General features: G+C 45.7%; 1 protein-coding gene and 1 long non-coding RNA gene across 5 annotated transcripts in view; one reads left to right on the top strand and one right to left on the bottom strand.

The window, feature by feature from the left end:
• Window positions 1-6,471, top strand: part of LOC121821423 (uncharacterized) — a 65,504-nt gene extending 59,033 nt beyond the window's left edge. Inside the window, exon 5 of the long non-coding RNA XR_006062254.2 lies at window positions 6,352-6,471. This is a non-coding gene — a long non-coding RNA (uncharacterized LOC121821423). The remainder of the gene's footprint in view (window positions 1-6,351) is intronic.
• Plxna2 (plexin A2) overlaps window positions 1-26,163 on the bottom strand; it is a 198,767-nt gene that overhangs the window by 1,867 nt on the left and 170,737 nt on the right. For all 4 annotated transcript variants that reach the window (XM_076548301.1, XM_006986754.4, XM_076548303.1 and 1 more), the window contains 17 exons: window positions 23,366-23,483; window positions 21,317-21,453; window positions 20,349-20,516; window positions 20,008-20,101; window positions 15,793-16,032; window positions 15,248-15,391; window positions 14,693-14,927; window positions 12,764-12,906; window positions 12,069-12,337; window positions 10,186-10,252; window positions 9,836-9,982; window positions 9,039-9,198; window positions 8,594-8,697; window positions 4,926-5,025; window positions 3,893-4,083; window positions 2,678-2,847; window positions 432-644 (listed from right to left, as the gene is read on the bottom strand). In XM_076548301.1, the coding sequence (XP_076404416.1) occupies window positions 432-644; window positions 2,678-2,847; window positions 3,893-4,083; window positions 4,926-5,025; window positions 8,594-8,697; window positions 9,039-9,198; window positions 9,836-9,982; window positions 10,186-10,252; window positions 12,069-12,337; window positions 12,764-12,906; window positions 14,693-14,927; window positions 15,248-15,391; window positions 15,793-16,032; window positions 20,008-20,101; window positions 20,349-20,516; window positions 21,317-21,453; window positions 23,366-23,483 (2,700 nt within the window). The remainder of the gene's footprint in view (window positions 1-431; window positions 645-2,677; window positions 2,848-3,892; window positions 4,084-4,925; window positions 5,026-8,593; window positions 8,698-9,038; window positions 9,199-9,835; window positions 9,983-10,185; window positions 10,253-12,068; window positions 12,338-12,763; window positions 12,907-14,692; window positions 14,928-15,247; window positions 15,392-15,792; window positions 16,033-20,007; window positions 20,102-20,348; window positions 20,517-21,316; window positions 21,454-23,365; window positions 23,484-26,163) is intronic.

The raw sequence follows: 26,163 nt of genomic DNA, 5'->3' as shown, positions 1-26,163 counted from the left end.
AGGACAGTTCAGCCAGCTAAGAGCTGCAGTGTCCTGGGTAGTTAAGACTCTGGCAAAACTCCTTGTGTTCACTTCTCAGCTCTTCAACCTGCTAGCTGGTGACCTTGGGCAAGTTACATAGACTTTCTGTGTCTCATTCCCTCATTAGCAAAATAGGGATTATCATAGCAGCTATTTTACAACTGTCCATTTGGACATTTCTGTGAAACAACATACAAAATCCTTATAACAGTAATTCTTACATGCTCAGTAAATGTTAATATGTGTGATATAATAAAAGGTGATAATTATCAGACTTCCCAGGACACAAATTCTCCTTCCTTACCACAACATAGGGGGTATGAGGTCCTGGTCCTCAGTGGTCATGGACAGTCCTGGTCTTCAGTGGTGTCTTAGATGCCCACAGTATGTGTCTTAGGGGAAATACTGACCTTTCTACCCAGTTCTTGTAACTGGGGATATCCTTGGCATAGAGCAACTTATTGGAAGGTGAGTCTTTGCCCAGACGGTGCTCTGATGTGGAACAGGAATCCATGAAGGTCTGGGCTACCACAGAGAGGCAGGCATCTGTGATGCTGCCCTTGTGGATGTCAAATACAAACTGAGGGTTCTTGATGACATTCACCCAGAATCGCAGAGGGAGGCTGTAGGAAAAGGCAGAGTACCCTGAAGAATATACTTTGACATTGCCCCTTACTAAAACTCTTCCCTTACTGCTGAATGGTAGAGCAGATGTTCCATTCTAAAAGAGAAGGGAACGAACTCAGAAACTGGCCCAGCAAGGGCTGGTTACTCAGCTTATGCTGTTCCTGGCTGTAGGACAAAGCAAAGGGACTTTGGTCTTGTCACACCAGGGCATTGGTTCTGCTCCCTAATAGCTGAGGGGTGGGTGTGTCTAGGTTCTGCTTCTTCTTGACAAGCTTTCCCAAGGCCTCAGTGCTCCAGGGAAGGTCAACTACAGAGAACACAATTTTCCCAGGGCTTCAGACAAAGCCATCAAGCTCCTAGAGTGCCTCACAGTCCTCATGGCCACTGGAAGGAAGTAGGCAGGCAGTCCCAAGCACTGCTTCAGCGGGAGCACCACACACCCTCTGGATCCAGTGGGCCATTGAGCCACTTCCTAGGGCTGGGTCAGAGGACAGGCTCCTCATGGAGGGTATTTCTTCCAGGGGTCCCCTCCAGGGCTTTCTGTGTTTGGGCATGGCAGAGGGAAGGGAAGGAGATGTTTTTGGCATTCTGGGAGAGAATGGCTCACAGTGGCTCTGATTTTTTCCCAAAAGGAACCTAACAGCAGTTAGGAGACTGCAGAGGGGAATAGCCTTTGCTGTTTCTGTGGTCATAAGGCAGTACGAACATTGCCCCCCTTCAAAACCAGGACAGCTTCCATAGCTACTGTTTTGCTTCTTTCCAAAGTCTGTGTTCTCCAGCTGCCTTCTAGCCTTGACTCTTCTGATGCTTGTGTGACATGAACTCTGTCATGGGCTTGCCTTTCTAGCCTAAGTACTGTCCTTAGCTTTCCCTGTTCTTTTCTTTACATTCTGATGACTTCATCATCTCCACATTTTCCAAGTGCCTTTCTAATGCTAGACATTGGGAATGTCAGTGTCGGTCCCCTCTCAAGCCTCTGTTTGTAATTTTTGTTTGTCCTCAACCCACAATCCTTTCTTGAAACCTAGGAGGAGCCACCTCAGCCAGCATTGTCACAGCTCTTCTGTCCTGTCCTCCTCTGGCAGTGCTGGACACGTTTAAGTTCTTTCCCTTGGATATTTGCTCTATGAAGTGTGAGCCACGTGACTCAGCTTAATCACATTATCTCACTGGGGGAGGAGGGTGCATTACTGTTGCTTGAGTCTAGCCAGAAGGCACAGAGAATGTCCCCCAACTTCCATTCCCAGTACTGGGCTGGATATCCTACAAAGCTGAGGGGATGCCATGGACTTGCTTTGGTGGAGCTTACTGCATGTTCTTCACCTACTGCCACTGAACCTCTCCATGTCACTCCACTGTGACCAAAAATTGCAGATGAGGAGGGCCCAGTGGCCACAACACCAAGAGAATGAAGGTCTATTCCAAGACCCCATTGGCTCTTTCAAAGTATTTTGCTGGTTGCTAGGACTTTTGATTTCCAAATAACAGCCTGAGCCCATCTGTGTCAGCTCTGTTTTCTGGGGATTGCTGACTCTAGACAGCTGCGTGGGCTTCCTGCCCAATCCAAATGCCTTCCCCCTTTGTCCTAGAGGAAGCCTTCTTGACTCTGGCTCTTGGATAAGCTAGTCTTTAACATAGTCTGTGGTCCAGGCTCAAAAGCTGGGGGTGGGGTGGGGGTGGGGCTCATGCTAGGGGCTATCGGGGGCTGCTTCTCTCACCACTAATCTGGATGTGGAAGTGTCTTGAACAAGGATCATGCCTTCAAAACATCTTTTCTATTGCTTCTGTGGTTAAAAACTTGGCAGCCTTGAGGATGATGTTGACTCTGCAGTGTGTGTGTGTGTGTGTGTGTGTGTGTGTGTGTGTGTGTGTGTGTGTTTGTGTTATGTGTGATATGTTCCAGGACCCTCAGATCACCCAGTCCCAGCTGAGACCCAGCTACCTCCCATCTCTAGTCTCTGCTGGTCCCCAACACCCAGAGTGCTGGGCCTCCCCAGGTGGCACCCCCATTGAGCTCCCCTGGGGTTACCAGTTGCTTTTCCAGGTGTGCCGCACATCTGTGTCGTGGATACTGTGTCTGTCTGCCTGCTCATCCAGGAAATCAAACATGTACTTGATGGCTAGGGGGAGAGCGCTACCCCGGTGCACAGTGCTGAACAAGGTCTCAAACAAGTCGTCCACAAATTTCTGCAGGGTGCCCTGTGGGAGTAAGGGGGGCAGTGAAATGGTGGGTGGGTACTAGAGGGCAGCAGAAGGCATGCCAGATGGTGTCTTGCATCCATCCTACCTTGGAAATTTGTCTGAAGTGCAAAAGAGTGCAGATGGAGGGGCAGGAATGAGGTAGGTACTGTATGGGATATTGTGGAGTTGGGAGGGACTGACAAGTCTGGGAATCCACAGAAGGAATCTCTCTTCTAATCTGTGGCAGCATGCCCTGAAGGGATGGGCTCAGGGCATTTGATGGGAGGATAGGAAGTGCTCTGAAATGGGATTTCCTAGAATGAGTGAGAGGGCTCAGGCTGGCAGCAGAGTCTACATACAGAGGGTGTTCAGGGAATCGGACCCCTGGTAAGGGCTTGGGGGAGGAGAAGGTCTGACAGGAAGGATGCTTTAAGGTGTCAGTGTCAGGAGCATAGGCTTCAGATCTAGCTTCAAGAGAACCCAGGAACAGCCATGATCCACAGGCTTCATGGATTCTAGAGTCATCGACAAGCCTGGACCTGGGTCCAGACACACTTTGGGGACTAGTATAACTCCTGACTTTCTCTGATGTCTTTTGGTTATCTCTTATTGATATACTGGGCATATTTAACAAAGCAAGAATGGAGACATGAGTCTGATAGAGTTGTTCTGGATCAATCCGGGAGAAAGTCTGAGAGCTTTAAGCAACTGTGTTCGAGTCCCTGCAGCACTGCAGTGGGATCAGTGAGGAAAGCATTTAGAATCCGGCCTGAGCTCTAAGGTAAAGCATCCTTGAAAGCTTGGTTTGTTCTCTCCTGGGAAAGCTAGAGTGTGCTGCCTTTATCTCCTCTCAGCCTGAGATGCAATGGGTCGGGAGGGATAGTCTTTCCTTAGATTGATGGTTGAACTAGGCCTTTCTGTTATCTCTCCCACGGGACTAGCAAACAGGTATAAAAAGCAGAGATAGTGGAAGCCAGCAGGAGAATGGGCAGGAAGCACCTGTAGCATAGGTGTTTGTGCCAAAGTGTAGGGAATAGCTTGGCTTGGGTAGTGCAGGAGTTACCTTGGTGGCTAGAAGCCGGGTCAAGTAGATCTCAGATACCATTTTGCTGCCCCGGTCACCCTCTTTCTGGTCACCATGGTCATGGTTCTTCACCAGATGCCACACTTTGACACCACTCTCCAGGTCTGGAGTGATCATGGGGACCCGAGATCGGAGGCTGTCTGGGCTTCCTGTGTACCTGAAGGATGAGTCTGGAAGAGGGTAGAGGAGGCCAGAGTGAGGCAGGCCAACCTCCTGCTCGAAGCATCCTCTAGGAATCCCACCCAACTGCTGCATCTTCTTAGAATAAACATGCTTCACCTTGAAAGGACTCTTGGGACTATATATTTCATGAATAGTTTTAGGGATCCTTAGTTAGACAGAGGAGCCTACAATCTATTTCTAGAAAGAAGATTTAGAAATTTTAAGAGCTCAGACACCCATGAGATTTTGGGAGTCCCCTCTCTTCTGATGTTTCTAGCAATGAACAATAATCAAGTAAAATGTCGACTATATATATATACACGCACAGGCACCCTAGAAAGTTAAGATAGTAAGGGCTCAATTTGTAATGATTCTCTTTGTAGTTAACAGGTCCTGAAATATATTTTCTGAACCCTTTTTTGAGCTACTGTTTTAGTCCTATAACTTCTTTCAGGTGGGCTGTCTAGTGCCTTTGAGTGTACATGGAACCAAAACAAACAAAATAAGAGAGAATGAATCATGTTGCCCCAAGGAGACTGAGAGTGGAAAGGAAAGAATGATCAATTTTGTGTACAAACTAAGACACTTTTGAGAAAAGAGCTGTACTAGGCTACTCCAACTCCTTACTGGCCATAGACAACAACGAAAGGGCTTGTGGTGCTACCTGCTACCTCTTCTCAAAGGAGACACATGGCCCTTAGGACTCCTTAGGAAGGAGGCAGGTGAGCCAGTACCTTTGTGTAAAGGTGTGGCAGCAACAGGGGCTTCCTGACAAGGGCAGGAGCAGGTGTTCCCTGAGGGTCACAGAAGCCTAGATCTTGAGTTTCCCAATTGCATTCTGGCTGCTTACCATATCTGCTAATGGATGTCCGGGAGATGCTGGCAGAAGCGGGGATGTTGTAGGAGGAGGTCTGCTTGGGTACCAGAGCAACCACTGACCTGTCTGACACCTAAGATGGGCACAAAAGGACAACATGGTGGAATTCAGGTGTCTTGAGAAGTTAAGTACTTCTAGGGAGTGTGGGGTTAGTACAAGTTCAGAAATATTACCACAACCATTCATGCCTTTTATGTCTCTAGATCACCTGACATGTAGCCAGTCTCAACTAGGCATCTGAGTTCTCTCTCTCTCTCTCTCTCTCTCTCTCTCTCTCTCTCTCTCTCTCTCTCTCTCTCTCACACACACACACACACACACACACACACACACACACACACGATTTCAGAATACTAGTTTGAATGAAAGACTATAAATGATGTCATTAATTAGTCTTATATTGATTATACATTGGGCTAATTCTTTTAAGCTGAGTTAAATAAAGTACATTGTTAACATTATTTCAACAGTCTGTTTCTGCTTTTTAGTGGAGCTAATGAAAAATTTAGAATCACATGTGTAGTTAGCATTCTATTTCTATTGGACAGAAGGGTTAGCTCAGCATCCCATCATCTCATGTTATGAATGACTATTTTCATTTTACAGATGAGAAAACAGAAGTGGGGGGTGTGCTAAGTCACTGCTTCAAGCTCTTGTCATTAATATACTGAGGAATTGATATTTTTCTTCAGACCTGTACGTCTCCAGAGTACACAGTCTCCTCATTATATTTCCTGATTTTGGATTTTATTACAAGTCACATTGGTCTAAGCCCCATCTTTCCTTTGGCTCCAATTTCCTCCTGGCCTGTGTTGTATTATGTGTTGGCCACCTTGAATAGTTTCACCAAAAGGACATCTGCCCTTGGGAAGCTGTGAGAAAGATGGCACATTGCCCTGTCCTCTGAGAAGATGCCAGGCCTAGCACCGGCAGTTGGGGGAGGGCTGATGAATGAGGAGCCATAGAGAAGACATTTGGGGCCATCTTGATTTAAGATTGCCCTCCATCTAATAAAAACGGAGAATCCCCAGAATTGTGGTGATCCAATTAAACCCCTAACGCAGAGGGAATAAAACAGCTATAATAATGTTATGGGCCATAAAACATTCCTATTAAACCATTTTTTATTTTAACAATTTTTATGAACTTTGTAAGTTTGATTTATAGCCTCACCAGCCATAAAACCATCTTTCTGGGCCTTAAATTGTCAGTTCTTCTCTCTCACCAAAAAAGAATTAAATGTTGAGAAGTCAAACTATAAATGAACATTAGTGTTAACGAGATTCCCTGATAGCCAGCTTTAGTGGTGGTGTTTAATTTTACCCTCCTTATAAATCCACAGAAGCCCAGGCAGATTTTTACCCCTTTCCTGGTTAATTAAGATGATTTTCTTCTGCAGGGGTCCAGGCAAGTTAGCGAGAAGGCAGAGCGGGCGAAGCTCTTGGGTCCTGAGCCCTGTGCAGCCACCGTCCTTCCCAAGAGGTGCCAGCGTTCGCCTCCTGGCTGGAGAAGCTCTGGATCTGCCAGTTATTTGTACTATCAGCACTTAATCCATGACTGAGGAGAGGTAAGGGGCATTACCCCTATCTCTCAAGAATTCTTGCCACCAGCCACCCAGAAATGCTCCTCTGAAAGCTGGGCAAGGGTGGGAGTTTATACACCCAGCGAGGACAGATGACAGTATTTATGGTTTGTTGTCATCTATAGGGAAATTCATAAGGTGACTAACATGACTAATTCCAAGGTTGGTTACTAAAGATCCCTTTCCCCCTTTGTTTCTCTGTCTCTCACTCTCTCTTACTCTGTCTCTTTCTCCCTACCCCACCTATTTTATTTTGTTTTGTTTCTCTCTTTTAGTCAATAGGTGGTATAAACCCAAGCTCAAAATACCTGGCTGAATCTGACCTCAGCTCTGCCACCACTTACCAGTGAAATGACTTAGCCCCTCTGAGCCTTGGTTGTCTCATTTGTCACTGAGAATAATAATCATGTCTGGTAATCACTGTTGTGATGATTATTAAAGAAATTAAGACACATAAAGGCTGGTGAAGTACCTGGTACCAAGTGAGCACTCAGCATGTGTTGGTATTCATGTTGCCATTTGAATAATAACACCATCTTCATCATCTCTCAAAGGAAGGAAGATTCCCTGCTGCCCTTGTCACTCAGAACTAGAGTGTAGGAAGTGCCTGGCACTCAGTAAATATTTGAGGAATGAAGAAATATATGAACAATAAATGACATGAAGGAATTGGAAGTGTTTTGTAAAAGGAACACAATAAGAAATGGATATTCTAATCCTATTGGAAGTCACAAGATGGGTAACCCAGGAACAATCATTAAGGTATCAGAGATGGATGAAAGCAAAGGTCCTAAGCAAGCCCTTCAGGAACAGAAGATTTGGTGGCACAGATTTAGTCTCTTTTGCACTTTCTCATTCACCTCTAATTGGTTCATTACAATTGTTCTGGATGTACTTACCATGTAAAGATTGTTGTGTATGTGTGTTTACATGTGTGAATTAACATGGAGTGATTTGATTACTCCTGTTTGTATGTAAGTGCAAATGTTGAGTTTGTGCACTTGCTTCTGATTCTTCCAGCTACCTTCATGCCTTCCCTTGTCATAGGTGTTAGCTCCAGTGAACAGATGAATAGCTCAAGGTTGGGAGAAATTATAGAATCCCATCACCACAGTGGGTGTTAGGCTACAATACACCTTTAAAGCCTCAGTTCTTATTTACACACCTTCCCTCACTTGGGGCTGAGCTCTAGGTGCAGCATAGAGGATGTGCTGGGAGGAATACTTTGGGGTATCCCCAGTGCCCCGAGACTCTTTTGTGCTTTGAGGCACTTGGCCAACTCCAGGGCCTCCCAGTGGCTGGTCATTGGTAGCTCAGCCTCGCCAGTCAGTCAGCCCCTCTGCAGGCCTCTCTTTGTAAGCCAGGCACATAGGAGGATATTATTAATCAAACAGTCCCTTGGGTCTTATAGCCTGAGGCACTTCTTCTGGTTGGCTTAATTTTCCTCGGTGTCTCTCATTTCTAGCTCCTATTTTAGTACTTTTCCTGAATCCCAATCTGTCTACCTGTGCTTAATCTTACAGAGACCCCCAAGCTGTGAGTGGTTCCCATGGGACAAAAGCAGGGTGGAGTAGATGCTTATATTCATTTGCTGGAATTTTTATGATTGTTCATTTCATGTCTGGCAGTATTACAAACATATATTCCTTGTCACTTTCTATGCTGAATCTAATCTACACACCTGCTGGGGTATCCCATACAGGTAAAAAGAAAGTGCACTTAAGTAACATTTCCAGCTACTATGGATCTTCGGGGCTGAAGACAAGTCTGTGCCCTATTCTGCTACAAGCCAGAGAGCCAGTGGCATTAGGAAGAAGCCAGAGAAATGAGCACAAGGCACCTTTCTGGAGCCCAGACAGTTAGATCTATTCTGAGAGCCCATGTTTTGTAAGTTCCCCCAGTTAATCAAATGGGCAGCCACAGTTGAGCGTCCCTGTTCCAGACCCACAGAAGAAGAAAATGGAGAGAGGAAAGTACTTTTTTGGCTTTGGAGGCCTTCTAACAGAGAGAAAAGGGGACATTCTTGGGGATGAAGGCCACAGGGAGGGCCTGCCCTCACCTGGTAATGCATCAGCGTGTTAAGCCTCTTCCAGTCACCCTCTATCTTGGTGGTAATGTCTTCGTCTTGCAACACCACTCTGGCAATCCGACCTTGGCGCCACTCTGGGTAGAAAGGATGGTATGGGCGGCAGTGAGAGTGGCGGGGGCAGTCAGGGTCACCCTGTCTGTGTGTCCTCTAGAGATCTAGTAACCTTGTCCCCATTGGCTGATGTCAGTGTGGAGCTTAGAGACATCCAAAAGGGGGGCAGGGTGAGGCTGATGAGTAAGAGACTCACATCTGAGTCGACAAAGCCTAGGAAAGAAGAACTTCTCATGGCCAGAAACTAGTCATGCTCCAGTGGGAGCTGTGTACAAGGCAGAACTTCATATCCCTTTTCCCTAGCCATCTCTCTGGCAAGCCATGTTTCCCTCTTGCCCTCCAATTCCAAGGCCAGGCTTCCTACCCAGGTCCATGTCCACAGCCCTTGGCCGCTGGGAGTAGGGAACGTTCTTATATACTGCATCGAGGATCTTCTCCTTGACTTGAGTGATGGTGTCACAGTTTAACACCTTTACCGGTATCTCTGGGCTGTTCTCATTGTCAGGGTTGACACAGTTCAGGATCTGTAAGTAGGGGATCAAGGGTGAGCTGGACATACTTGGGAAGTAGTGTGGGAAGAAGCTGAGGCCTCAGAATCTTCTTCCAAGGTTTGCTCTCCTTATGAGAAGAATGAGGTTCTCTGTCCTAAGACTTGGTTTTCTCTTCTTCTTCCTGTCATCTAATGTGAGAGCTGAAGCCAAGATATTAATCCTTTCTCAAAACAAAACAAAACAAAACAAAAAAAAAGGGATGCTACTTCCTAGATGGTTTGGCGAAAGGTAATCTTGGGTGTGAGGCACTTGAGAGGGTTCAAGATAGATCCATGGGCATCAAGGGCTGGCCTCACATGTCCTCAAAGCTTTTACACTAGAGACCTACACTTGCTTTCTTTCCTTGCTGATTATGCAGTCCCTAATGGTGAGTAGACTTTTCCTCCCTCATTATCATCTAGGGTAAACTGAGGCACATGCAGCTCTTTTGGCTCATCAGTTAAGATGAGGGAAAGGTCTGCCTTGCTCTTCATATACTTGATATGCCCTTTGGATTGCCCCAGATTGGTCTCTAAGCCTCTTTTTGGTAGATGGCCTCATGGGCTAGAAGGCAAAGTAGGGACAATCACAGGTGGTACCGGGGCTGGAACCTGACTTTTGGCTTCCTCACCAGGGTCTTGTATTCGATCTGCTGCCGGATGAGTTTGTCTTCACTCAGGGAGTAGCGGGCCTCACCAGTGATAGCATCGATGGGGCCTTTCTCCATCTGCTGCTTGATTGCACAGTATAGCATGAAGAGCGGCTCCCCAGCACACTCCTGGAGGAATATCAGGGTAGAGAGTTTAGACCCTGCCTGAACCTTCCTTACTACCTCTGCAGCCAGAGGAGAGAACCCCAGACCTGCTTTGCTTAAGAGCATCCACACCAAGGAATCCTTGTTTCTGAGGGACAGGTCCCCATGCTGTTTCTAAGGCCAGGGTGTGTGGTTGGCTCTGGCCCTGCTCCCTCCCTCCCTCTTACCTTCAGGAATTTATGTAGAAGGAAAGCAAACCAGTTGGTCAGCATCTTCTCGGCCACAGACTCAGTCCTGGAGAAGGCAGAGGGGTGGGGGCCACCCTTTACACAGGGGTCTGGCAGTAATCTAGGCTTGTCTTGTGTGTAAGAGAGCATATGGCTAAGACTGGACCCTGGCAACCCAACCAAACTCCAGCAATAATTGGAAGTGGATTAGCCAGGAGTGAGCTCTTTCCCATAGGTGATGGGAATATGCCTGGGGGTCATTTCCCAGGATTCAATTTTCTGAGACTCTAGAAAGTCAGGACATTTCATCCTTGCTGCTCTGTGGTACCACAAACTGTGTTGGTGACACCTAATGTGGGTTGCAAAGGCTTATCCCACAGGCTGTGAGGATTAGTTCTCTACTCCCTCTGGTCTCATGGTGATGAAGAGAGTCTGTTCCTCTGTGGTTTTTGCATATTCAAGTATTCTGTGGTGCATTCCTGATACTTGCCTCTCCAAATACTCACAGGTTGCCGCTTGTTCAAATCTGGACTATATTATTTACTGGCTGTATAACCTTGGGCAAATCATTGGCTTCTCTGGGTTCATTCTCCCCATCATTACATGTACACAGTCATAATATTCACACTTTCAATTATTAGAGTTGGATGGGTTAAGATATTTAAAATGTAAAAGATAACATCTGGCTCCACAGTAAAACACTATGTAAATATGAATGATTAGTGCTGTGGTTCATGTGCTCTCTAGGCATGCAGGTAGAGAGCAACGCTTAAGAGTTTAGCCAACAGGGGGATCTGTTTCTGTAAGCACCGCCTCCTTCCCCTCCCCCACCCCAGGCTGCAGGTCTGGGAACTTGGGAAAAAACAAAGCAAAGCACTGTGACAGACCTTGTTGATGGGGATGCCAAGGGGTATTTTAGCTCCCTACACGTGGTGCAAATTATACCCTCTGGCTGAAGCAAACCCCAGGCATTTGCCAGGACTGCTTAGCAATCAGGGCTGGTAGAGTGACAATGGCATGAGAAATTGCAGCTTTCTCTCTGGGCCCTCCCAGCACCCTCTCCCAGCATTGTGTTTGAGATTAGCTCTAATTTAAATACAACAGTTCTTAATGAAAGCTTCCAATGCTCAGACTGGCAGGATGGGGGCTCAATGCTTATAAAACAAAGCCGCCCCATGTGGGGCCTGAAAATCCAAGACCTGTGAGCAAAGGTACAGGAAGAGCCTGAGTGGAGGTGACAGATTCAACCCCTGCTGCTCAGAGCCCTAGATCTGTGCTAGGCTCCCTGTGACCTCAACTGAGGGTGGGTGCAGGAGACAGAGGGTCTCTAAAATCTGTGTCCTGCCAGAAAAGTGGCAACTGAGGCAGTTGGTATATGCTAGCAATTCCAAATCTGCTCCTCATCTCTAGCCCAGCATATCTATCAGATCTAAGTATGACGATAGAAATGGTTTGCCAGTGCTGTCCAATATGATGGCCACCAAACACAGGGTGTCTGGACACTGGGAATATGACCAGCAAGATGGGGAAATTGAAGTGTACATTTCATTTTTGTTAATAGTGGCTACCATGCTAGGGCACACAGCTCTAGAAGCAGAGGCAGGAACACAGTCTAACAAACCACAAAAGGCAGCACCTTTGGTGTGAGGTCACAGAGACAAGCAGAAGGACTAGGGTTCATGCTGAGTCCCAAGACATGCCTATGCACATGGGGTGGAAGCCACCTCATTTCCCAGGACCAGTGGAAAATCACATTCCATACTGGGCTGATATGAGGACACAAGCATCCCTGCATGGAAGCCATTTCCGGGAGTGATGATATCCAGGGCCTATCTGACAAGATGTCCTGTCTGTAACTGCCTTTCCCCTGCTTCGGGTCAGACCTGCGAAGAAGCAGCTTGGGATGGTTCTTGTTCTCCAGGTTCTTGTCGATGAGGTCAGACAGTAGCTGCTTGAGGACATCTGTGGCATACTCCAGGCGGCCCTGAAGGCCTGTCATGATGAGAGAGGCCACATTGCCACGATCACGCATGGAGAAGCTGCGCTGCAGTTCCAGTGTGCGGATGAAGGTCAGCAGGAACACCTTGTTGTTGATAAGCTGGGCGAAGAGTTTCAAGGCTTTCTCCACATGCTGCTGTCCATTTCCCTGTACCTGGGGTATGCAGGATGACCTTCAGGGAACAGGCTCTGGATGTCCGTCCACCCAGGCCCTTAAGACCTGATGGTGATGATGCCTGCTGTAAGACTCTCTCCATGAGGGCTGCAGTCATTTTATCCCCCAACTCAGATTTCCCCTGCTTATTTATTTCCCTTCAATTTCTTCTTCTCTTGAGTAAATAAACCAGCAAATGTATGAATAAGCTCAGGGTCATTCTTTTTTCAAACCTTCTTAAATCCATGCTAGAATTAGGAAAACTTTAATTAATTAAGCCACTAATCAGAAAATGGCAATGAGACCCTTTCTGGTGATCCTAAGGCTGCTATGCTATTAAAACTACTGGCTCTTTTCCCTCTAACCCTATTCCTGCTCCCTGGATTTCCTGGGAAGCCTGGGCCTGCATCATTAGACAGGCAGTACCTCTAGCTCCCTCAGAACAGGGTGGTCCTCGATGCCTGGGAACAGAACTCTCATGGCGTAGGTGCGGTAGTCCAGGTAAGGGATTCCTGACCGGTCCAGGTCACTGGTTAGCTCATTGATGTCCGTCTGAAGCTCTGCAAAAGCTGTGAGGGTGAGTGAAGACAGGGAAGCTCAGAACGTGCTCAGGTGGGAGAGGACAGAGGGAAAAGCTTCTCTGAAGGAGGAAAAAAGCTAGGGAGCAGAGGTAGCAGGCCAGAGGGGTGTGATAACAAAGTCCTAGGCTGCTGCTGTAGGTTGTTTACTATAGGATTTTAAGGATCTCCCAAAGGCATGGTCCCCAACTTACCAGAGGTGGTAGAAATTTGAAGAGGTGGAACCTGAGGGGGATGTGCTTTAAGGGGATGGTGGGACTCTGGATCTCCCTCTTGACTTGGCTACATACTTTAACCACTGTATGCACCCTCACCACAGGCCTAGTAGCAACAGGACTGACTAATCACACACAGAAAATTTCCAAACCCAGCTAAAATAACTTAAAAAAATATGTGTGTATATATGCAGGCAAATAGACATGTGACATCTTCAGAAACACCATCTACCCCCTTTGAGACAGGCTCTCATTAGCCTGGAGTTTACAAATTAGGTTAGTGAGCCTTAGAGATCCTCCTATTTCTGCTTTCCCTGTGCTAGAACTATAAGCACATGCCACAATGCCTGGCATATTTTTATGTGGGTTATAGGCATCAACCTCAGGTCCTCATGCATGTGACTGAGTTATCTTCCAGCCATCCTCTTTTCTCTTTACTAGGTGATTAACTCCTTGATTTGTTATAGTAAATGGAATCTGGATAACATACTATTTTTATGTCTTCTATGCTTATCTGTAATTTTTTACTTCTATATTTGCAGATGTGGCTAAAATGTAGAGAAGAGAACATTATGATGTAGGCCCTTTGTAGGTGTCAGAAGCAAGGGGAGACATGCTGGAATTCAGGAAAGGTCAGAATAAGCAAACTGATCTCTTTCCCCTAGGAAGGAGATGAACCGAGATGAGAAAACCCTGGAGGGCCTTGGCTGTCAAATGCTTGCCCACAGGCAAGTCCAGGCAGTGAAGGGCTCCCAAGTGTCTTCCTGGCTTGCCAGGTCAGGGGTGATTCTTCAGGCTTGGTGCTGTGGTATGAGGAAGGTGGGAGGATTCTGATCCATCTCTTCCAGTACAATTTTTCCCCATTGTCCAACACTTGCCTGCTTGTGAAAAGCCACTTGCAGCAAAAGGAAAAATGTTTTGATTCCTAATTGAGATGTTTACCCAGACAGCCTGCCAGGTCCTCAGCCCTAGAGAATGCCAGGTATACTTGTCACCCTGTGGATGTGTCTGCGTGGGAGATGAGAGAAAACACAATCTCCACTCCTACACAAATTCACACCCAAGGCTGCCAGCAAGCATGGCCTTTGGAGCATTTAGTCTACAATAGTGATAGGAAACAAATCCTAGGAGATGATGGGCCAGAACGGAGGCGGGGCTCTCCTACTTTCTCTGCTGCAGCTTTCATATAGTGCAAAGGTACCCCTGTGACCATTAGTAAAGGGATCGGCACTGGCAATTAAAGAATCTGGTCTGAGATAGTAAGGCCTGAAAACTCTGACTGTGATGGCATAGTAGTCCTGAGGGGGAGGCAGCTGGCCAAGCTGTGGGCTGAATTGGGGTAGAGCAGGGACAGTGAACAATGCCAATGAACCTGTTTCCTCACTCATGAGTCTCCCCCTAGGTCTTCTCTAACCCCAGGAACAGGGAAGCTCCTAGGAAAGAGTAGAATATAAAGGCTTGTGGGAATAAGGTAGCAATAAAGTCAGGGTTTTTATGTAAGGAGGGCAATGAGGTTAGGGAAGAAGGAGGATTCCAGGAGGTGAGGATGCACTTGCACTCACCTTCCTTGCACTCCAGTGCCACCCTGGACTCCAGGTTGTCCATCTGCATTTGGAGCCGCTTGAGTGTGAGGTCATTTTCCCTAGACTTGCGCTTGTAAGCGATGAGGACAATGATGACGATGATAAGGAGGAGGCTTCCACCAGCTGCTATGCTGATGATGGCTGGCAAGGTCAGCAAGCTGTCGGAGATGACACTCACCGAGCCAGGTGAGAACACCATCCCGCCCACGTGAACCTGTGCATTGTACACATAGACACACACACAGTGCACAGAGGTGTAGAGCCCTGGCACGCCATCATATCCTACAGTATCACAGTTCAAGGAATGACAGGACAGACTACAGCAGTACAGTTTGTATTTGGATACTAAGTGATTCTTGCCTTGGGATCTGTCTTCCTATTTATGTGTTCTCAACTGCTATCCACTTTGATGTAGGACATGGAGATGAGGAAATATGGAGGGCATGAGTCAGGGAATGAGATGAAATGGAATCTTTCTTCATGCTTGCATGGTAAGGCTGGGCAAAGGAAAGAGACAGAAGAGGGTTCACTCACCATAACCTTGTGTTGCCCAGTGAGGTTGGGAGGCTCACAGAGCAGCTGCGTCTCAGACACGGTGACCGCACAAGGCGTCTCTCCAATCATTACTGTGTAGTTGAGTTTGGCCCCTCCAGAGGCAGGAGGACAGAGATTTTTGCCCTGTAGAGAACAGGTGTCTTAATGAGGAGAACTGGCATATGCAAGCAGAAATTAATTGACTACTTAAAAAGAGATAAAGGAGACAGGGTGGGGCAGCAATGCAAAAACCAAAAAATGTCTGCATGTCTGGTTTTTAAAGGAGACTTCAACCAGCCACAGGTTAAAGAAGACAAAAAAAAAAAGGCAAAGGAAAGTGAAAAATGGCAGTAGCAGATGTTTGGGGAAGGAGGAAAGGAAGAGGAATAAAGATGGAGGGGAGGACACATGGGGCTTAAGGAGGGGTGGGGTGCAACAAAACTCCTGGATGCAATCACCTGGAGATCTGGCCTCTTAAAGAGGGAAGGACCTGCAGCACTCTCTTCCCACCACTATTCAGGCTTCTCTCCACTCCTGTTTCCTACCTTCAGGATGATGGGTGAGCCTGGCTTCTGATCCAAGATTCCAGTGGGGCTGAGCAGTTCAAAAGTTGGGTTAGGGTAGTAGATGAACTTGGTGTCATTATAGACGAGTAAGGATTGGACATTGTTAAAGAGAAATCCAAACTCATCTGGCCGTTCCACGGTGTCCAGGCCTGGACGATAGTCACTGGTCAGAGAGGGCGCCAGACAGGTGAGGGTAGTTGTGTTTACCACTGTACACACCTAGGAGGCAGAAAGCAGCATTCTGACCACCCGGTGGGTGAAGGTAGGTCTATCATCTCCTCTTACCCTCTGTTTGCTTGACTTCCTTCACTACATGTGAAGCCCTTAAGACCAATGTGGTGATGATGCACTTAACCCCACTCATTTATTCATTAACACTCTTTGAGCACCTGTTTTCTGGCAGACACTGGGCTGAGAGTCTGGTGCACAGAATGAAGTAGTCTCAAGGGACAGCTCTGGATTAATTAAACAAGCATTATAAGCTAGTCCACAGAGAGCCTGAGGCAGCACAGGGCATGATACTGTGAAATGCATGAATGGATGAGGTACACTCTGGTGGGAAGGAGCAGATGCTCTGGAAAGTCTGTGAGTTTGCTTGGCCTGAAGCAGCATTCATGAAAGATTTCCTTCAGAAGTAGTGCAGGCCAGAGAGGGACAGTGCAAGAACAAGTTTCAGGGGAGAAGATAGTGATGAAAAGGTCTGGGGTTGAGGATGTAAGAATGTTGGAAGAAAAGGACAGCTACAGTGAGGGAGTATGTGTGGAGTAGAAAGCAGTGAGATGAGCATTTTGCACCTTGCATAGTGTTCAGCTAATGTTTCAGGACAAAATGATAAGGAAACAGGATCCTGCCACTCAGGGTCTTTCTTTTCTCTAGCCATGTACTCCTCCATCTGCACTGGGGTAAAACCTTAGAAGTGACACTGAGTTCATGCTATCCCTTGTCTCTTGATAGATCTCTGGTCTGCTATCAAATTCTATTGGGCATGCCCCTGCTTAGCACAGTCAGTTATTCTCTCCTGCAGTGGTTGGTTCTGAGGCTAAGACAGCAGCCACCCAAAGAAACTACTAACAGACCCACAGAAGAAGCTTAGAAAAAAAATGCAGATTCCAACTTGCCTTCCCACTTTTTACTCTGTACCACAGTTAGTTCAGTTTCACTGTGGGAGCTGGGTTGTCACAGGAACAGCCTAGGACACCTTCAAGAACTCTAATACATCCTGCAGGTCGTGTGTGTGTGTGTGTGTGTGTGTGTGTGTGTGTGTGTGTGTGTGTGTGTGTGTCTGGTCAACATATACACACTCAGGCTTTATGACCAGAAAACAGGTCCCTATGTGAAACAGATGACCTTAGCATAGCAAAGAGCTGATATGCAGAAGTGATGTCAGAACTTCAAGAATAAATCTTAAACTTCCCTAACAAAACAGCTTCTAGGTGGCCTTTCTGCTGTGTTAGGGATCGGTTCCCATTCTTGTCCTTTTCATTATACACTTCAGCAGCCCCTTTCCAATTTAATGCCCATGTCATGGTGCAGGTGGGGATACTGAGGCATAGGAAAAGCAGCAGGTGCTGTGTATAGTTAAGAGTTGAATTCCTAGTTCTGCAGGGAAGACTCTCAGCTCAGTGTGATTCTCCATTGCTGTGGCATCTTCCTCCTTATCATCCCAGTTTCTCTAGACACAAAGGAGGCTCCTATGTGAATAAGAAAATCAGTTCTAAACAAGAGGCCTGTGTGTGTTGCCTGCCCTTCTGCATCACACTCTGCTTGTCAACATCCCTATGCATTTTGTGGTTTTGTGCCAGCCTTCCTCACTATCTACTGGGAGCTTGGAACACAAGGAAAAAGATAACTCTAGGTAGGGTGAGGCTAAGCTGGGGCCCAAATGGACCAAAAAAGCAAAGTGCTTCCTTTCCCCATCCTGTAAACAGAGGCACAGCACAACACCGTGGGGCTATGTTCTAGGGACACTGCCTTCCCCTAAGCTTTCTATCCAGGCCTCCTAGCCTGGATACTTCCAGGCAGGTCACCATGTAGGCCTAGCACCCTACAACTCTCCAGAGGGTAGAACTATATTTTAGTTCCTGGAAATACTGCAGTCTATGGTGTGTAGTAATGGTGGCAGTGAGGAGATAGTCCTTAAGATGTAGATAAATCCAAAGGGAGGGGAGAAGGGACCTCACCTGGCCTGTGGCTTTTGCAGGATGTCAGGTAAGAAGGAAGCTCTTGCCCTATATTTTCTCTTGGAGGACAAAAGCTGTAGCTTTTAGGAGTCCCTTGTCTGCCTCATGCCAACATCATAGCATTCTCTCTATACTATATTTACATCTCATTTTATGTATATTTGTGCCTTGTCATATTGATCCTGCTACCTGGAGAGAGACTCATTCATAGTTTGGCCAATTCCTTGAGGCAGCAAAAGCCTTGCTACCAGCCAGCATTCCTTGCATGTAGAAACCAATGACAGAGCCAGTCCTACCCCAAACTACCTCATGTCATACTGCCCACATGCCCTAGACATCCCAAGGGGCTGTTTCTGGCTACTTGGTACAGCCAGAAACAGCCCCTCATGCCATAGAGACAACTGACATACACAAACCAATCCTCCGGCCCTGTGGCACCTGTCTTTCCTATGGAGATCAAGAGAAGCTAGAGCCAGCTTTTTCTTCTGCCCCTGTCTGAAGGACCCAGTTTTTACAGGTTTCTGCCTTGGCACGGGGCTCCCTTCTCTTAAGAATTGATCTGTGAGTTGTACTCTGGTTGGTCATGTTGGAATGATAATAAAATCTGTATTTTAAACCTGTACTTATTTATTTATTTATTTATTTATTTTTTTTTTTTTTTTGAGAAGAGATGGTTTATCTTCCCTGGGTGTGAGTTCAAGGTGTGTATTCCTAATACTCCAGGCCCCAGAAACTTAACAGAACAGCAGTGACTGGGAGCTCAGAGAAGATTTAGCTGTCAGTAGGTAGACAGGGTCCAGGCTCTTCCCATGATTCAAATTCCATACTTGGATGTAGGGAGCATGTGTTTATCTAGCCAAAAGTGCTGAGTATCTCTAGCATGATGGGAAGTAAGGCCCATGAACATTTCACATGGTCAAGTTATGAAGAATCTGGGTAACCTGAAATCTAGCATGAATTTGCCTCAAATCACCTGTGACAGGGGGCAAGCCATCTACCTATTTGGCCTTAGTCTCTTTGATATGCAAGGAAGGTATAGGACCTGATGATCTTCAAGACATTCTTGGTCCAGCCTAGCATTCTGTCATTTTGTGCACCTCTGTTTTCCAAGGAAGATTCAGCAGGCTGGATATGTGTTAGGGACAAGAGGAGAGGCATCATTTTCCTTTTTTCATCTCCATCTCAGCTTCATCAATATCCCAAAGGTCACAGAGTAATGGCAGTAATTCATGTAATAATAATGGTTACCACAGCATTTTCTGTACTATAATTATGAATACAATAATGTTCAGAAAATGCTTGCTGAAAGAGTGAGAGTGTGCTGCAGGAACAAACTGAAAACTTTTTAATAACTTATCAGACATTCTATTCTCATCAGAATAAAAAAAACTTTTTAAAAATCACAGAAATCCATAGCTAAAAAGAATACAATTATGCAGCTATGCAGAGGAGTAAAGAAGCTGTGATCATCTTGCCAGCAGGTCAGAATTCTGGCTTCAGTAGCTGACATTGAGTACAAACATTATGTCCATGGCTGTCCTGCTCTGAAATGGCAAAACAAGCCTTTCATCCATTCACCTGTGAAGAACACAGGATCACAGAAGTTAAAGGATTTGATCAGAGCCATACAGCTCATAAAGGCAGTGTCTTATTTCCAATACAGAAGTTTCTAAATGTGGTGGAAGAATTTATTTCCATCTCCTACACTGTTTTTCATTTAGCCTTTAAGTGAACATTTTCACCGAAGTGAGCATTACCCTTTTGTGCTCTATCAAACTCAGCAGCCACACTTTTAGATCCTTGCTGTATTGTCTTCTGAAATTATGCTGCTATTACATTAGTTTCTGGGAGGCTCAGCTGTTTGGAACCATGACTACAGGGTCAGGTTTTCGGTCAACTTTCCTGTCTAGTGTTCAGGTATCCATATGCCTTATTCCTAGCTCCTGGCCTTGGAAGATGTGGACAGAGAGCCATGGTTACTGAGGCTAGGAAGGGAAGACCAAAGGTTACTCACATTGACAGATTCTTTGCCATTAAACTTGACTCGGATCCTTGGCTCCTGAATGACATCCAAGTTGAAGCCTGTGATAGTTAGGGGTGTGTGGCCACTGGGAACAGGAAGAAGCTAGGTTAGGTTAAAACCCCCTTAAATTTGGTACAGTGAGCTTCAAAACCATTGGGATACTCAATATGAGCCACCTTGGGCTATAGGGCTTTTGCAACCTCATCTCCCTCTGGGTGAATTTTGTTAACCTCACCTTCCTCCAAATATACTCCACCAACCTCACTGTTTGCCAGATGATGTGTCCTGACCACCTCATATCCCTCCAGATGTACTTCACCAATCCCACTCACCTAGTGATGCTCCACTCTGGCTCAATGCGTTGGACCCGAGGGTCATCTATGTACTCAAACTGCAGACTGCTATCTATCCGGGCTCTGTCGACACTTACAGAGACAGGGACTGGTCCCAGTCCATTGGATGATGGGGGTGAAACACATACAATCTCATTCATTGACCTCCTGATGCGGAAACAGAGAAGGGTTAAGGGGGGCATGAGCTATCTTGAAAGGCATGTTCCTTATCCCATGTGTGGCCATGAATGACACATTCTGCTGTTTTATTGTTTCCTGTGCTACAGAAATACCCTTTACCAGTGCCCATCAGCATCTTCCTTTTACTTTAGCTGGATTAGGAAGGGAGCACAGTAGAAACGATACTTAAAGAACATGGGCAGTGGGAAGGCTTTACAGGATTTTGGAGAACTTTTTTTCTGGATTTTTCTAGACTCTGACTTTAGTCAGGTTATCAATACATGTTCACCTAATACCTGTCCTCTGTTGTAATAAACACATAGGGCTTGCTCTTGCAGAGTTTATAGTGAAAAACCCTCACATGGGCAACACTGGGCAAACTGGGGCCTCACCCATGGATTCCTTCAGAATCCTGGAGTCTGCATCCTCAGGGTTCATGGAAATGCCTGACAATATTAGATTTTGTTTTGTTTTAATGCTCAAGACAAATTTGTGCTTAACTTGCTGAGACCATGTGTTCTTCCATGTGAGTCCTCCATGAGTTCTAAGTCCCTATAATGAAACTCAGCCTGGGAAGCTACTGGGATCTTTCATCATCTGTTCTGATAGCCCTTTCCTCCAGTTCCCTTTAGATCTACCAACCCCTCTGATCTATGGGACATAAACTGGTAAATGGCCTACATTTCTAGCAACAGCTGGTATGTTTGGGCCAAGGAAAGGATCAATGACAAGAAGGTAATGGGCAAGTCAAGGCAACAACAACACATCATCCTTCAAGTTTACCTTACCCATAGAACTCGCAGGTCTGATTGCCCAGGTACACTGCCACACTGCTCCCAGCACCAAGGTAATGGCCTGTGATGGTCACCATGGTACCTCCTGACTCTGGTCCCCGGATGGGGCTGAGTGACAGCACAGAAGGGTTCTTTGAGAAGTAGAAGAGAAACATTCACAGCTTAGGTCAAAGGCTAGACCTAATGGTAAGAAGGATAATCATCATGCTGGGAGCTAAGGTACTTTTCCTGTCCTTTGTAGTTCCAAACATCACTGCTTTGTCTGGAGGGTTTGTCCAGGGAAGGTGAAGGGCTCCCATACATTGGGGTTAATTAACTCCCTGGGGAGTCTTGTCTTGTATTCATAACACTGAAGGGGAAGCTGACATGACACTGACTAATCTATCAATTAGTTTGAAAATTGAAAACAATTTGAAAATGCTATTTAATATAGAGCCTGTCTTGAATTTTTCGGCACAAAATCAATAGGGTTGAGTAAAATGTTCTTGCCTAAGTTGGGCAGCTAATTGACTATAGCCTCTATGAATGATCGATATATATGTCCTTCCCTAAGCACTGAGGACTCCTGGTGCCTCCAGTAAATGTTAAACATGGCCATTCTCTGATCCTTATTGGTAGATGAGAATATCACTTGCTAGCACACTCTCTAAGTTGTACATTAAGCTTAAAAGAAATCTCTGGCCTATGACATACCAATGAGTTGACCTAAATAAGAAAGAATTGCTTCTGCTTAGTGAGCAGTGATATGGAAAGTATTTTTTGTTTGTTTGTTTTTGTTTTTGTTATTTTGTTAGATAGTCTTATGACAGCTCAGGTTGGACTTAAGTTTGAGTGAGACCCTCCTGTGAGTGCTGGGATCAAAGGCATACAACTCCACACACAGCTTGGGAAGTGCATTTAGTTTAGTGAGTGGGTTCTAATCTGTACCAGCTCTTCACTATCTATGGCCCTGAGATGGGTCATGGGATTTTTCTGGATTTCAGTTTGCTCCTTGTCCATTGAGAAGGGTATGATGAGCCTAGGGGCCCTCCCAGTTCTGATATTTACAACTCTCTCCCTATCTTATCTTTTCTCTTTGCTTTCCAGGTCCCCTGGGAAGGAAATGAGGCACAGTGGCTGCAGACAGGCCAATCTGAGAGAGAAAAAGTACAAGGGAAAATGTAGCAGTGCCAAAATGAGAACACAGGCCTGGAAGTTCTAGACAAAGTAGTAAAAGACTTTTGAGAAAAGAGAATTTTGCGGCTTAATGATTTTTCAAAACTCTTAGCAAGGCTGGTTTGACTCCATCCACTGTTGTTAACACTTTTTAATGAGTACTCAATATGCAGAGTTAGGTAAGTTTTAGAAAAGGAACTTGAGGGCTTCAATGCAATGTATTGATTCAGGATGAATTGAGCCTAGGTAGACTCCAGGGTCTCAGAAGCAATTTATTGATTTGGCATGAATTTAGTGCCAGCCTCACAGAAAGCTTTGGTATCAAAACTGCCTGTTGTCTGAGCATGATGAAATGTCTTTAGGGCTGTGTGTACATGCACATGTCACCACACTAATACACAGAACTGCCAGTTTATATGTTCCTTTTCCTAGTCTTGTGCATAGAGGTACATCTTTGCCAGATTACAGTGACTCTTCTAACTCTGCCCTTAAATGATCTCATCAAAAACCAAAGCATATGGATAAATATTAACTAGTGTGTCCTCATTAGGCTGGAGTTAGACCACAATGTCACATTGGAGGAACAAAAGGGAGCCCAGTCTTCAATCTAGAATCCATTTTCTATGCAAGGCTTAAGTTTCTGCCTTATTTAGAACTCTGAACTATGGTTCTCTGGGTCTCCAAAGTCTCTGGTTTTTCATTTGTTTGTTTTAAGTCATATGACTATTTAACCCCACAAAGACAGGCTTCTAAGCAGGGAAGCCAGGAATTCCCTTTGCTAGTTACCATGGTCTGTCTGGCTGGGAGGGGCATATGAGATTTTCCTAAAGTCTAGAAAAGATGTGTGTCCTTGCTGGCCCTGTGGCCAGGCTCGGTCCCAGTACTTACCACAAAAGTATATTGCTGGTGGGAATTTGTCATGAACTCTTCATTGCATTCCCCAATGCACAGGCGTACAGGCCCAGATGTAGTGCCCATAGGGGCACGACCCATCTCACAGACGATCCTGAGGAGACAGCAAACCTTCCAGTGAAAGGCTTGACAAGGCTGCAACCCCTGCTCATTTGCTCAGCAGTCAGTGAGTGACCCATGTCAAAACAGTGATCACTGTCTTGCTATAGTATTGGACCTTGAGAACCCATGTGACCATGGGTATAGTGCTGGCTGCCTGGGCTTTGTCTTATCTGCACAGTGAGAGGTTAGATGTGATTATATATAAAAAGCTGTGGGTGCCTCTGATATACCATGTAGCCTAATTCTACTACCATTCCTGTGAGCACCTAGTGCAGCGTCTCACCATGGATCATTTCTAGGATTGGTGGAATAAGACGAACAGTGACTGAGGGGCAGTACTTAGATGGTGTTTTCTGCTATGCAGCAAGCCAAGAGCACAGGTGAGTGATTATTTGTCACACTGGCTGATTCAGCTGTAGTCTCTTTCCTGCAGTGAGCTTTCAAAGGGGCTAGATAATCTAGTGAGATAATGTGAGCATCCAAACAGCATCTTCCAGCACAATGACAGAAGTGCAGGCCTATGGAAGTGGGTGAATAGGTGGTAGTGGCTGAGTTCATTAGTGCCATGTGACACTTAATCAGGGCTAAGCATACTCAGTGGGTGACATGGCCTTGGTGAGAAGTCACATCTCACACTGGCAGGCAGGCTGGAGGAAGATGCTCTGTCCTTTCTCTGCAGGCCAGATCAATACCCCCCTGGTGATTTCCCTGGCTCCTGAGATAAGTTACAGAAGAACATTCAAACACTGGTCCTTAAAGTCACAATGCCTTACAGAAAGGGTGGGTTGTAGGGGATGAGTAGCATTGAGGAAATTAGACTTTGGGGGGTCCTTGCCTGGGGTCAGTAGGAGAGGGTCCTATCAGTCTCAGCAAAGGAGGCCAGGAAAGGACGAAAGAAAGCCTCTTGTTGCCTCCCGACACCATTTCAGATAGCAAGAGCAGTGTCCATACTAAGCTTGCTTAGTGGGAAGTCAGGAAAGCAAATCCCCTCCCCACTAATCTCCTGTATTATCCTGACACAGTAGGAAGACCTGTGTTTAACAGAGCCATGCTTATCTGAATAGTTTCTCTAGGAAAGAAGGTAACTAAACAGAGATTTCATTTCAATGTAATAAAACTTGCATGAAACAGATATCACACACACACACACACACACACACACACACACACACACACACACACACAGAGCGTGCCACTGGTCTCCATCTCCTTTTTAACAGTTAATCCTCAATAAGTACTTTGACTCCTGGTAAATATTTACTTAATATACAATAACTATCTTATTATGTTTAGCATATAGGATACAATAAGAAAGCACTCCATGGAAGAATGTTCTTCCTTTACTTTATCTATGAATAAATAAATTAATTATGAACCCACATAAGCATGACAGTAACAATCAATTAGCTTTGGCATTAGGAGCATCTGAGAAGCTTAATTTAAGGTGCTGTGTTTGGTTATTTTCATGCTGCTACTTGCTTGGAATGGCAACTCAAACACTGTTTATTTATTTATTTATTTATTATTATTTTTTTTTGGTGCTGTACCTTGCTTTTGTTTTGGGCTCCCTAATTTTCTACAGCCCACCCTTTAACCCCTAAAAGAACTCTAAAGAGTCAGCTAATTCTTAAGGCAGTGAGTGTGGGGACTGGGAATCAGATGAGCCTTCCCATTTCTTCTAACCAAGGGCTGATTCTTTCCTCATTCATGGCCCATGTACAATTTGTAGGAGAGATCTATCACAAGAAAGTGAGGAAGAAATTATTGTAGGCTTGAAGTTGTGGAAAAAGGAAATTGAAGGACCTGTTAAGGTTATAGGCAAGACTGAACTCTTGTTCTCATGCCTGTTTCAGAAAGGAGAAGGTCTGGTCTGCCTGTTCAACTGTCCATAGAGGGCTTAGGAATTGGCTGGGCTTAGGAATGTCTTTCTAGGTTCTGAACATTTTCTTGCTTGGGGTTCATGTTCCAAAAGCTAAGCTTTATTTATGGAGTACCTGGGAGAAGAGTGATAGAAGGAGATGGGGCCAACCCAAGTGTCTGAACTGAGTACCTGCAGTTGGCTCTGAATGCCATGCTTGAATGGGCCTGAAGCATGCTGTCCTCTTCTAGCAGCTGAGCTCTGTCTCACTTGGAGTGTGAATAGGGAGAGGCTGGGGTCAGCAACAGCCTATGTAAAAGGGTCTGCATAGCCATGTCCGAGAAGTTAGACTGGAGTTTTCAGGAAATCAAGCAGCATTGTGGGTGGAATGGAACTGTCCCCCTCTTTTCCTCTTTCACTTGTGAGCCCCATAAGGCAGGGTGGAGAGGACTTGAGTGTTCATAGGACACCTGTCTTAGCTTAGGGAGATGAATTACAGAAGAAGTAAGGGTGCTGTAGAAGTGAAAGGGATGTATAGAAGAATAAGGATTGTGCCACAGTAGAATATATAACTTAATGACAAGAGCTATAGCTGTGGATGGCAGAGGCAGCCTACAAGATGGGACCCCATGCAGCATCAATCCTCTGCCCCAGGAAGGGTCTTATTATTTCAGACTTATAGACAACCAAGATTCAGGGATGCTACATGGCTTACTTATGGTTACATTCCAGGAAGTGGAGGAGCCCTGATTAAAAGATAGGTGAGCTTCAATCTCAAGTTTGTGCCTTTGATCACTCCATTTTGTGGACACTG

The sequence above is a fragment of the Peromyscus maniculatus genome, chromosome 11, assembly GCF_049852395.1.
Source record: "Peromyscus maniculatus bairdii isolate BWxNUB_F1_BW_parent chromosome 11, HU_Pman_BW_mat_3.1, whole genome shotgun sequence".
In the NCBI taxonomy this organism is placed as follows: domain Eukaryota; kingdom Metazoa; phylum Chordata; class Mammalia; order Rodentia; family Cricetidae; genus Peromyscus; species Peromyscus maniculatus.
Note: the sequence above shows the minus strand (reverse complement) of the source record. Positions and strands in the feature narration are given on the sequence as shown.